General features: G+C 37.1%; 1 protein-coding gene across 3 annotated transcripts in view; it reads right to left on the reverse strand.

Annotated features, from left to right (window-relative positions):
* Positions 1-1664: 1664 nt before the first annotated feature.
* Positions 1665-12239, reverse strand: part of cdc42bpab (CDC42 binding protein kinase alpha (DMPK-like) b) — a 65575-nt gene continuing 55000 nt past the window's right edge. Inside the window, exons 29-41 of one of the 3 annotated variants that reach the window (XM_079639804.1) lie at positions 11182-11401; positions 11017-11079; positions 10084-10376; positions 9652-9946; positions 9456-9553; positions 8477-8561; positions 8193-8316; positions 7650-7767; positions 6150-6267; positions 5904-6061; positions 4788-4862; positions 3900-3953; positions 1665-1802 (exon numbers count right to left, since the gene is read on the reverse strand). In XM_079639804.1, the coding sequence (XP_079495930.1) occupies positions 1671-1802; positions 3900-3953; positions 4788-4862; positions 5904-6061; positions 6150-6267; positions 7650-7767; positions 8193-8316; positions 8477-8561; positions 9456-9553; positions 9652-9946; positions 10084-10376; positions 11017-11079; positions 11182-11401 (1833 nt within the window). In that variant the 3' untranslated portion in view covers positions 1665-1670. The remainder of the gene's footprint in view (positions 1803-3899; positions 3954-4787; positions 4863-5903; positions 6062-6149; positions 6268-7649; positions 7768-8192; positions 8317-8476; positions 8562-9455; positions 9554-9651; positions 9947-10083; positions 10377-11016; positions 11080-11181; positions 11402-12239) is intronic. The other 2 variants (XM_079639805.1, XM_079639806.1) reach the window with 2 other exon arrangements.

The following is a 12239-nucleotide window of genomic DNA, read 5'->3' on the forward strand; positions in this document are numbered from 1 at the left end:
TTACTACTGGAATGATCCTGCAAAACTGAGCCAATTTACTGTAAACCTTTTAACAAATGATCCAATTCAGTGAGTTTCCCCATTTGTGGAATGAACAGATGTGAACCTGGTGCAGAAATCAAGACGTGAGGACCTAACAGAAGCTCGCTTACTTGTGCAACGAAATCAAATCAACTACAAACAGAATAAGGAACAAAGTGAAGCCTGTGTTGCTCATTAGACATGCGATTTCTGAGTTTTAAACTATTCTTTTTCCTTCTTTTTTTTTTTGGATGGAATAAATGTCCTTGGAACAATTTAAAAACTACATAATGACAAATACATACTGGTTTTGTGGGAGCAGATTATTGTAATATAGTTTAATGGTAAAGTCTAACCTTACATTTAATAGCAGCGGTGAATGTTTTAACACTTAACGGGATGTAATTACTGTTATCCATGAAAAGATTTTCTGAAAACTAGTTTTTCCAGGGTAGAAAGTTCCAAAACTATGTGCGTGAAGCCAAGTGTGTTGACTATTTCCCATACTGTAACCATGAAACCATCCAGAAACAAAAAGTGGCTTTTGTCTGTCTGCAAATCTCAAATTACATGTTGGACAAGTTCAACAATTTGGACCTAATAGTTCCAGAAATATGATATTTGTACAGTTTCGGTCAATGCGTGTATTGCCATCTGATAAAGCAGAAGTGAAGCCGGCGGACTTTATGCAGTTTTTTGTTTTGTTTTTTTAAAGCACACTTGTAGTAAAACAGCATGGCTTGTGTCTCACAAAAAATCTTCAACGAAATAAAAATACACAAGGCAGTATTGTCTCATAAAACAAAATAAAAATCTAAAAAAAGAACTGACGCAACTGAAGTTTTTTTTAAATGGTCTTGGTGCGAGTATATTAAAATAATTATTTAAAAATAAAAGCAGTGAGATTTTTTTCCACATAGTTTATCTCTTCAATATTTCCTTATTATATATTATACTATACTTTTAACCTATGTACATTACTGTGATGTGTTTTCACAGGTCATGTTGTTTCACGGAAGGTTCGGATTACATGGAGACTGGCGATAATGATGGTAGCTGATCCCAAGATGTCATCATGTCAGAAAGCCTCTATAAATTCCTACAAATATAGGACAGGAAGCAATAGATGAGGTCGCCTGATATTCCATTAGCTGAAGTAACAGACGAATCACCGCACACATCACTTAAAAGCAAATAAAAAATATACATCATTGCAATTTTGTCCTGGTAAATTAGTGGGATTCTAGAATGGAATCATCATTCCCGTATGCTCCACAGCTGAGGAGCAGAGTGAGGGACGTGACAGTATTTTCCACGTTGAAATGGCTAAATGATAAATAAATAAAAGTTCACCCCTAACCCAGTCTATGTACAAACGCCAGTAACGATTAAATCCAGAACTAGTAGCCTCCACTTTTTCATCCAATCAGCTTTGCGAGGTCGCCGCTCAAACAACCACGCATCCACGCGCACATACAAACGCTCACATGTTGGTGTGGTTTTTCCCTTGTATGTTCCCCAGTGGTGATATTTTATGCAAATTAGGTGGGAGGGGCCTGTAGTGCCTGGGTGCGACTGTATGGGAGGGGGGCGGAGCACTGTTACAGGCAGACTCAGAGTTTGTTGTGATTGGTTCACCGTTGAGTCCATCATGTGTCCCACCCCGTGTGGTCTGTGCTCTCCAGTGAGAGGGACTTTGTCTTGTGTGGGGAGGCGGGGCTTGGTGGGCTGCTGAAGTTAGAGCTGTTGGAGGCAGTGGAGTGCCGGGGCGAATCAGAGTCCTGAAAAACAAACACAAACAAAAATATTGTAAAAACAGTGACACTACCTACACAATATATTGATCAAGAGTCTCTACTATAATCATCTTACCCCCGGTTTCACAGACAAGGCTTAAGCTAGTCCCAGAATAAAATGCATGTTTCAGCTGTTTTAACTGAAAGTAACTGGCACTGACATATCTTAAAATATGTCAGTGCCATTGTTTTGTATGGAAGCTTGTTTCCGCCACAGAATAAAAAATAAAAAAGGTAATTGCGACTTTATATCTCACAATTCTGAGAAAAAATTTCAGAATTGCGAGATATAACTAATTACATTCATTTATAAGTTAATGTCAAAGGGAACGAGTACTAGCCTTTGAGATAGAAGTCTCATTTACAGTTTTTCTTTCCATTCATATATTCTTTTACTTATTTAGAGTAATTTTTTTTTTTACACAGACATGTGCATGAATACAGATGTAAGTGGATTGTTGCAAGTATGTAAGCACATGGTACGAGTGTGTGAATATGCGTGCCAATAGATGTATGAATGTATATACATGTATGTGTGTGTGTATACGTATATATGGAATTATGGATGTGTAAGTATTGCACATATGTATAATTATATATGTACATATAGTTTATCTTTATGTATGTGTGTGTGTGTGTGTATATATATATATATATATATATATATATATATATAGGTATATGACATGTATACGCATGTATGATTTGTATGCATTCTTATCAAGTTAATTTTACTTAGTAATTTTATTTGATTTATTTTTCTCTTTCCTCACGTTTATGTATTCATACGTTTTATTTAAGTATTCAGTACAACATGTATGACTTGTACTTGTATGACTAACCTTCAGGAATGAGGGCAATGTGAAGTCTTGTTTCAACATATCGTATTGCTGTTAATGGTTCCCTGTTTATGTAAAGCTTACTAAAGAATAAAAAAGAAATAAAAAAAAGAATTGCGAGATCTAAACTCGCCAATTGCAAGAAAAAAGTCAGAATTGACAGTTTATTTCTCGCAATTGTGAGTTTATATCTCGCAATTCTGACTTTATAATACGCAATTGTGAGTTTATATGTCGCAATTCTGACTTTATATCTTCCAATTCTGAGCCAGAAAAAGAAAAAGACAGAATTGCGAGATTTAAACTAGCAATTGTGAGATAAAAAGTCACAATTATCTTTTTTAATGTTTTATTCTGTGGTGGAAACAAGCTTCCATAGTTTTGTCTCAAGATGCACACCAGTAATGTTTTTTTCTAAGACAAGTTTATAAAAGCTACTTAAAATCCCTAATTTAAGGGAGTTTAATCTAAAGAATGACTCTTTAATTCATCTAAAGAGGCCTAATCCTGGCTTAATCTTAGCTCTGTCTGTGAAACCAGGCCTAAGTCTAAAGTTTAACTTCAAAAACACAAGAAAAAGATTAAGACAATGGACATATGAACTACAGCCTAATGAACTACACTACCCTTCAAAATGTATGGGGTCAGTAAAGCTGCATTTATTTGATTAAAAAAATTAAGTAAAAACAGTAATATTGTGAAACATTATTGCAACTTAAAATAACAGTTTTCTCTTTTACTATATATAATAATATTAATATATTATTTATTTTTTTATTATTTTTTATTATTATTTCATATAAATTTTGAAAGTGGTTATACTGCTTAATATTTTCGTGGAAACCATGATGGGGTTTTTTTCAGGATTTTTTTTATGTATAGAAAGTTCAAACGAACCGCATTTATTTGAAATATATATATTTTTTAAACAATGTGACTGTCAATTTTGATCAATTTAATGCGCCCTTCTAAGTAAAAGTGTTAATTTCTTTAAATAAAAAAAACCCACATCATTCTTACTGACCCCAAGCTTTTGAGCGGTAGTGTACACATGCAATGACTCCAAATCCTGTAAAAGGTGCAAATAAACCCAGTCAAGTGGAATCTAACTTTCAGCAGTTTTTAAAAGAGGATGGCTCTGTAAACATGGCATGCTTGGTTCACCATTTAACATGCCGCCATCAAGAGAATATTAATCAGTCTTAAAAGGATAATTCACCAAAAAACATTAGACCCCACTAACTTTCATTGTATGGACATAAACAGTTGAAACATTCTTCAAAACATCTGTTGTGTTCTGCAGAAGAAAGAAAGTCATACAGGTTTGGAACGAAATGTTGAGTATATGATAACAGAATTTTTGGGTGAACTATCCCTTTAACTTACCCAAAATATAGAAATAGCACTAATGTGTATTTGCTAAACTACATGAATTTTGCTTGATTTAAATGAAAGTTTACATTAAATACTATTGTATTTGCCTCCCTGATTGGCCTCTGCCATGTCTAAAAAAACATAAAAGTGGGGGTGGTCCTTTAATCCAGCTGCGTTTTTAAGAACAAGGCACTATAAAGTAACTCAAGTGCTCATCTTCAAAAACACACTCATGGCCAGGGGTTCGCAGTTGTCAACTCTGTGAAGGCGCTTTGCAGCAAAGATTTGGAGAAAATAGTGCAACAAATCTAGAATTGAAACACACTCTTCACAAGTACGTTAATGCAAACACTGCAAGCTAAAAAAAAAGTTCACAACAAAATGTACACGTTGCATTCTAAGCTTTGCCACAAGGGGCGCTATAGTACATTAGCGTAGTCTTCTTCTACTGTTAATATCCCTAGCTATCGGAAAAATGACACATTTGGTTTAATGGCAGTCTTTTTTTTCTCGTAAAAACGTTCATTTTCACAGGGGCAGGCCAGCAGGAGCAGTATGAAGGCGAAACATGCGGATGGAAGCTTGCCATTCCCAACTGAAGCTCTCTGCTTCACTTGTAGGCAGTGGAAGATAAGGCTGTGGGCTTTAAAAATGGGCAGTGGGTAAAGCACTCTGCAGAGCTGCCCGAGTGTGCAGATGACAGCAGGCGTGTATGTGCGTGTGTGTGAGTGTTTCACTGCAAACGTGTGGCGTTTACCTTCATCTTACTAAGCAGGGTCCTTAAAGCCCTTTTCAGATCAGGGGTCTTCTCCGAGGGCGATACCGCCTGCCACTGAGAAGGAAAGGGCAGACTGAGTGCCAGAATGGCTTCCACACTTGCTGAAGGAGAATGGGGCGGCCAGGGAGCGCAAAGCGCAGAGGTATGGGGAGATGACGGGTGAGTTTGCCAAGGAGATTGTTGGATGTAGTGGAATGGGGCGGCAGGCATAAAGTGGAGTAAGCACTGACAAAGCTCTAGGTGGTGGGGAACACAGCGCATTTAACTGCTTTGGGGCAAAGACATTAGAAGTGTTCCACCGTTACAGGCCTCATGGGAAGGGATAGGGCCAGCAGTTTTTATAAGTAAGGAGGTGTGCAGAAAAATCAAACGGGTTTTAGAACGACATGAGGGTGAATAAATTATCTTTTTTGAGTAGCAATAAAAAGTCATTGACAGTAATTTCTGACTTTGTGTTTTCAAATATAAAAGTGGTGTATGAGAGAAAAGAGAGCCTAAAAAACTAACTTTTGTAGATAGTTTTTTCAAGGCCATGAAACCTGTTTGTGCATAATAAGATGTGACTTCACATGCTTAATATCGGAAATGATATGACTTCATTCTGAATGTTATGTAAGCTAAAATGTATTGAAGACTTTAAATTAAATGTACAGCCTTATTTGTTGAAAACCATAAACATTATCCACGCTATTGTACACATGCTTTCTGTCAATTCTCAATTAAATGTCAAATAAATGCAATTTTTAATGCATTAAATGGACAATATACATAAAGATTGTAACTCAGGAGAAAGCAATGTAGATGTTAATGGAAAACGAATAAAATTAATAAAACAGTCACTACAGTGATAATTATCTCCAAGTTTCCCAGTCGTAAATAAGACTTGTCAATCATGTCCAATTTCCGATGAGGAAACTCGTGTTTATAATAATTCCTATAGCATGTGAAGTCAGCATAAGGCTCAAGTTGAATCGTCACGGATGCTATAGCTTGCTGGTCATGTGCCGTGACGTCCCTGCATTGTGCAAATCTGCCATTAATGTGATGAGGTAATGAAGATACCACATTCCTGATTCCTCCTACATCATGACTCACCTCTCTATCAAACTGAGAGAGTGGCGCTTCGCCCACATCCATCCCCCCTCCTGACGACAGCGAGCTCTCTGAAGGTGATGTCATGGTCTGGCGTTTCGAGCTGTAGCTGCTGCTCGACAGCTCCCTCCTCAGAGCGCTGCCGTTCTGAGAGGACGTCCCTGATAGAGAGGACAAGAAAGAAGCGGGTTGGGAATGAAACGCAAGGAAATCTGGTAAGTATAACAGCAGCCACGTGTGTGTACTTACGCATTCCTAGACCACTGCTTGCGCTCATGGAACGACCAGGTTCGGCTCGGTTTTTGGTGATTGATGGGATGCTGACGGATCCACTGAACCCAGCACGATTGTCCTGAGCACGCACATTCTACAGGTTACACAGAGAAACAGCACACACACACACACACACACGCACGCACGCACAGAACAATGACACAAGCATGCAATGAGTGAGACAAACATGACTTGATGAAAACAAACTATGGGTTTCAATATAATGATCTTTATGATATCATGTTGCTATCAACACATCAATAACAGGATGCATGAATGACCCATGACACATCAATAAATGTAAAGAGAAGACAGTGCCACATGATCCTTCATAAAGTGTTTGAATATGCTGATTTGGTGCTCAAGAAACATTTCTTATTGTATCATGTTGAAAACTTTTTTGTTTTTTGCAGAAACATTTTTGGATACTTTTTTTCAGGATTCTTTGATGAATAGAAACTTGAAAAGAACAGTATTTATTTGGAATAGAAATCCTTATAAAAGTCTTTACTGTTACTTTTGATCAAATGTAATGCATCCTGAATAGAAGTATTGATTTTTTTTTTTAAATGACAGTGACCAGAATACAAAGCAAAATGAGGTTGTGAAAGCATATTCTGGGCTTATTTACAGCATTTGTGACAATGTTGATTACCACAAAAATAATTTTGACTCGGTTTCTTTGAAAAAAAGCAAAAATCAAGGTTACATTGATTCACTTCAAAAATGTATTCTTCTGTTGAGATGTGTACATTATTAGTTACACATAAAATGTAAATTGCCATATAAAAGGTAAGTGAGCAATTTTTCAGACTAAGGCTGTGTGTCCACCAAAGCTTTTTTTGTTGTCCACCAAGCGTTTTGCCAGCACAGCATTTTTTTCAGTTGAGACACTTTGCTTGTTATGATACGGAATATCCGTGAATGTGTTACTTGTATCTAATTTCACAGATATCTTGTTTCTGTGTTGATTCTATATTAAAATGTCGATAATGTAACATATTTTCTCGGGCTCTTGTTTTAAATTATTTTGTTCTGTTATTATGCTGCTTGTTGTCATCTGTTGACGTTGTACAAGCAGAAAAAAAAAGTGACAGTTAGGAGCACTGAACATTCTTCAACTCTCGGCGACCTGTAAAAAACGCTGAGCACTTCAGCGTGAAAAAAACGCTCCCATTGAAAACAATGGAAAAATTACGCCAGCCGCATGAAAAAAACACTTTGGTGGACACAGCCTAAAATCGTGTTAACATGCATATTGTTTACATTTTGAGCATTTCAACTGTAACAAATTGCACCCCTTTCACTTCCATTGCAAGTGCCTGAATTACAATAGAAGCAATGGTTATCTTTCATTTTATATAGAAAAGAAGTGAAATAAATTGTTGTAGTAATCAACATTATGCCACAAATGCTGTCGATTGAGCTTAACGTGTACTAAACCCAAAATAGTATTTAAAAAGATGAGCCTCTCACCATTGGCAGATCTCGGAGAATCTGCATTCCATCTCCCGGCCCCATATGAGCCACGTGGTTAAAATTAGTAGGATTTGAGATCAACTTGCTCCTCCTCTCAGGATCTTTCAACATTTCTCTGCAAACACACCAGTTCATATAATAGCATTACAATAACATTTTGAAAATAAGAAATGAGTTGGATGTTGAAACCAGACCTAAAAAAGTAAACTACAAATGTCATATGAACTTGACATATGTGTTCCAGGTAAACCCAACATTATGAGCACAAAATGTTCCCACAAAAATGGCAATATCCGAAATCCTTGTCCGTGTGGGGACATTTTTTAGGTCCCCATAAGGAAAACAGCTTATAAATCTGACTAAATTATGTATTTTGAAAATTTTTAAATGCAAAAGGTTGTTTGTGGTGGGTAGGGTTAGGGTATATAGAGTATAGAGTTTGTACAGTATAAAAATCATTATGTCCATGGAACGTCCCCATAAGACATGAAAACTCAAAAACTCAACGTGTACGTGTGTGTGCGTGCGTGTGTCAATCACCTCCTCTGCAGCAGTCTCTCCTCCTCAGGAATACGGAATGAGAATCGTCTCTTGTTGCTCATGTTGCGTACCATCTGCTTCCTGCTGTTGTCACACACTTCAGGCACCACCAGTTCGTCCCCCTCTAAACACACACAAATAATGCATTATCAGACATATTATTAAAATCTGAATTATTCATTATTTCAAACGGCACTACTAAACCAAAGGCAGAAACATCAACACCCAATTTAAGATTATTGTCACGTTTTATGCATTATGAATTATGGAGTGAGTGCCATTACCTGCAGTCTTGTTTCTGAAGTAGATGAGTCTGACCGTTTCTAAGCCCAAGAGATTCAAAGAGCCATCCATGTTCAACGGCCGGACCTGCACAGAGCCAGTGAGATCCTGGGATTATTTAGTCATTCAGAAGATGACTCATTTATGGTTTCAGTAAATAAATAAAATAAAAAAATCTAGCATTTTTGTCTTAATTGCATTTATATATATATAAATAATATTTTTTTCTTTTCTTTTACAAATGTATTAACAAATCGACATAAACAACTTAGAGCACAAGGTTAATGGTAATTTCTCCTTAAACTGCAATATTGTCAACTCTGTTGCTTTTCTGAAGGTATATATATGAACATTTATTAAACACATGTATTAATTTACACTTTTTGAAATGTATTCATTTAGAGATGGCCAAATTCAATTTATTAACACTGGTTATCTGAGAGAATGTTTAAAATTGCACATACTTGAAATATTTATGAAATGTAAATATACTTAGCATATTTATTTGTACTAATATTTACAAATATATATTATTATTTTTGCAAGCTTCAGCAAGGTGCAGAGTTGGTCATTTAAAAATAACATTTTTAAATAAATCTCCAATGCTCACCAAGGCTGCATTTATTTTATTAAAAATACAGTAAAAACAATAATATTGAGAATTATTATAATTTTGAGAATTATTACAATTTGATTTTTTTTTTCAGGATTCTCTGATGAGTTCAACAGAACAGCATTTATTTAAAAAAATAAAATAAAATTGTAACAATGTAAAGGTCTTTACTGTCATTTTAAAAATACATTTTTGCTAAATAAAAGTATTTATCAAAAATAATGTTTCATTCAATTTATCATTTTGAATGGTGTTGTATTAGTTCCTGTGTCAAATGCACCCAGCTGCAACCATTCAAGTGTGCAACAGTTGTTCATTTATTATAATTTAATATTTAAAACTTTCTCTGAAATTGAAAAAAAGCAAACCTTTTTGAGAGGAATGGTCTGAATCCATTCCATAGTGTTCACGTCAAACACATCCACTGCATTTTCACTGTAGACTGACAGGTAGGGGGCGTTGTAGCCTGTGAGATATAAAACAGCCACAAGGTCAATCCAACCAAACCTGTTCACTGCCACACCGTTTAAGCAGAGGATTAACGTCTCTCTACTCAGCACTCACAGCAGGCGGTGGGCGTCGCGGGCCACATCAGCTCCTGCTGGCGTGAGCGTCTGCCGTGCGTGTCCACGTACACTGCAATCTTGCTGAAGCAGAGCAGCATTTCTTTATTGGAGATTTCCACTGCGCAAACGGCATCCAGGTTTTCAGCCTTAATAAACGCCAATGTGGGGTCATCTGGATGGAGTAAGCTGGCCGGAAGGGTTTCTCCATGCAAACTGTACCGCATGAAGCCCGCTGGGTAGCCTACACATAATTGCTGGTTGAACAGCGCCATCCACTGGATAGTTCCTGGAGCCTGAGATTTAGAAAGGGCTGTTGATGATGCTGTGTGTGCTAGCAAAGACAATCTTTGCAATCTAATGAGTATGAACACTAATTACATCTGAATATACTTGATCAGAAAAAAAAAAGAAGAAGTTTTGAATACTGTACTTGTATGTCCATGAGATGGCAGTGGCGGGATTTGCTCTTGTTAATTTCGAAGCAGGTGATCTGCCGTTTAATGGCGAGGCAGAAGCAGGCGCCGTTACGCACCACACCGGACACCAGCGCCTGGCAGTTTTTAGTATCCGCCACCTTAATCTTGTCAATCTCTCTCCCGTCGAGCCCCGCCAACGGGACCAGACACACTTGTCGGTTCCTGCCCGAGATGACGGCCAGGAGGTGCTCTGTAGGCATCAGTTCTATGTGATGCACTTTCTTAACGTCACCCACGCGAACGATTTCTAGCAGAAAGGACAAAAATGTTCAGTGGATGTTTGTCTTGCATCAGTTATTTCAGTTTAAATGTGTATGCGGTTCAACAACGATAGTGGACCACTGATAAAAATGCATAAAGTGCCACAAAGCCAAGAAAGAAATGTTAAATCTAACAAATCATTCATTTTGATAGTTTACAACCTTTTATAGATTTGTTATGTATGACTGCTCTGACAAATAGACAAAAATAGGGGGGACATTATTTTGCTGCTTTTATCCAATGAAAGGTTTACTCAGTCTGTCAAAATGACAGATAATGGTTATTTTTAATCCAGCCTCTGAGATAAAAAAATTCAGTCGTGCTCCATTTTAATCTTTTGTTTTCATTTTCCAGAAAATTAAATAAACGTCTAGCATTCCAATGCAATAGACCCATTTTTCCTGTCAAAATGATGGAGAGCATGTCAATGTTTTTAACATCTGGAAATTACAGTAATTTCTGAGTAAACTTATTACCCTGAAGCAACCTGGTAGCTCATATATCAGCATTTCTGGGGTTTGAATCGGCAAACTTTCCGTTACCAGTCCAGATTTTCTACCACTAAACCACACAACCAAGTTTAATAGACAATGAAGAAGTAAAATAATTAAAGATTGAAGTTTTACCATCTTTGGTGACGTGGATAACGAACAGGCCCTCCTCATTCCCCAAAGCAACCCGCTCATGATCTAGACACAATCAAACATTTTTGGTTAAACACTAGATAAGGGAAATACTATTTGTTCTTTAACATTGCGTTGATCTGACAAGAGTTTAGTGAGTCTCTGTACCTATAATAGCAGCAGTTTGTGTGGTTTTGATGAGAGGAAGCGTGCTGTCGTAGGCTTCTTTAGGCACGTAGACGAAACGCTCCTTCAGCTTGTTTTTCCTCAGGATGCGTTGCAGCTCGTTCAGAGCGCACACCCACTTCGACCTCTCTTGCTCGTTGTCGGCCAGGATCAAGATGCACGTCTTCTGACTGGGGGAGGCGGACAGCTGAGATGCTGTTACCTGTGGAATGAATGGATAGCACTGCATATAAGGCAATTCAAAAATGTCTTTAAATTAAATAACTCAACTCTGCATAAGGCTATAGTGAGTCCAGTCCTGATTATTACATAATCACCTGGTTGCTATTATCTGATCTGTGACATTTTGAAGAAAATCACAATTATTGGTTGTGGTGATGGTGATGCGTTATGAATGATGAAAGAGAAGAATTTAGCACATAAATAAATTACTATTCGGCCCTACAAAGGGACAACGTAGTGAATACATTAACACTTGAACTGAGAAGAATGGCCATCTGACACAAGACAGGCCAAAGTTTTAGGGATCTGATTTTGCTAGAACTCAATTTAGACTAAATGTGTAGTTACTTTATTTTGCTTTTCTATGGCATTAACAACAATTATGAAAACTAGAAGAAATTGTTGCGCTCTAAATTGACAAAAAATCCTTTGCCTTCAGGTGCGTAGAGCCAAGGGAATATGGAAACCGAGCAAAAAGGTTGCTGACCGCACACTGGATTCAGTCCAGAAGTCTATCAAATTGTGTATTTATTTTATATTTTATGGATTGCATCGTGCAAAAAGTGCAAAGTGAATTAAAAAGAACTGGACAGGAGCAGACGTTTCAGCACATTGCTATCTTCATTGCTCCAGGAGTGTCCTGAAACGTCTGCTCCGGTCCAGTTGTTTTTAATTCACTTTGCACTTTTTTGCACAATGCAATCCATAAAATATAAAATATGTTTTGATAGACTTCTGTGGTCTGGACTGAATCCAGTGTGCGGCCAGCCACCTTTTTGCTCGTTTTCAATAACAACAATTATATATAATAATTATAT

The sequence above is a fragment of the Phoxinus phoxinus genome (assembly GCF_949152265.1).
Source record: "Phoxinus phoxinus genome assembly, chromosome: 16".
NCBI classification, from domain to species: domain Eukaryota; kingdom Metazoa; phylum Chordata; class Actinopteri; order Cypriniformes; family Leuciscidae; genus Phoxinus; species Phoxinus phoxinus.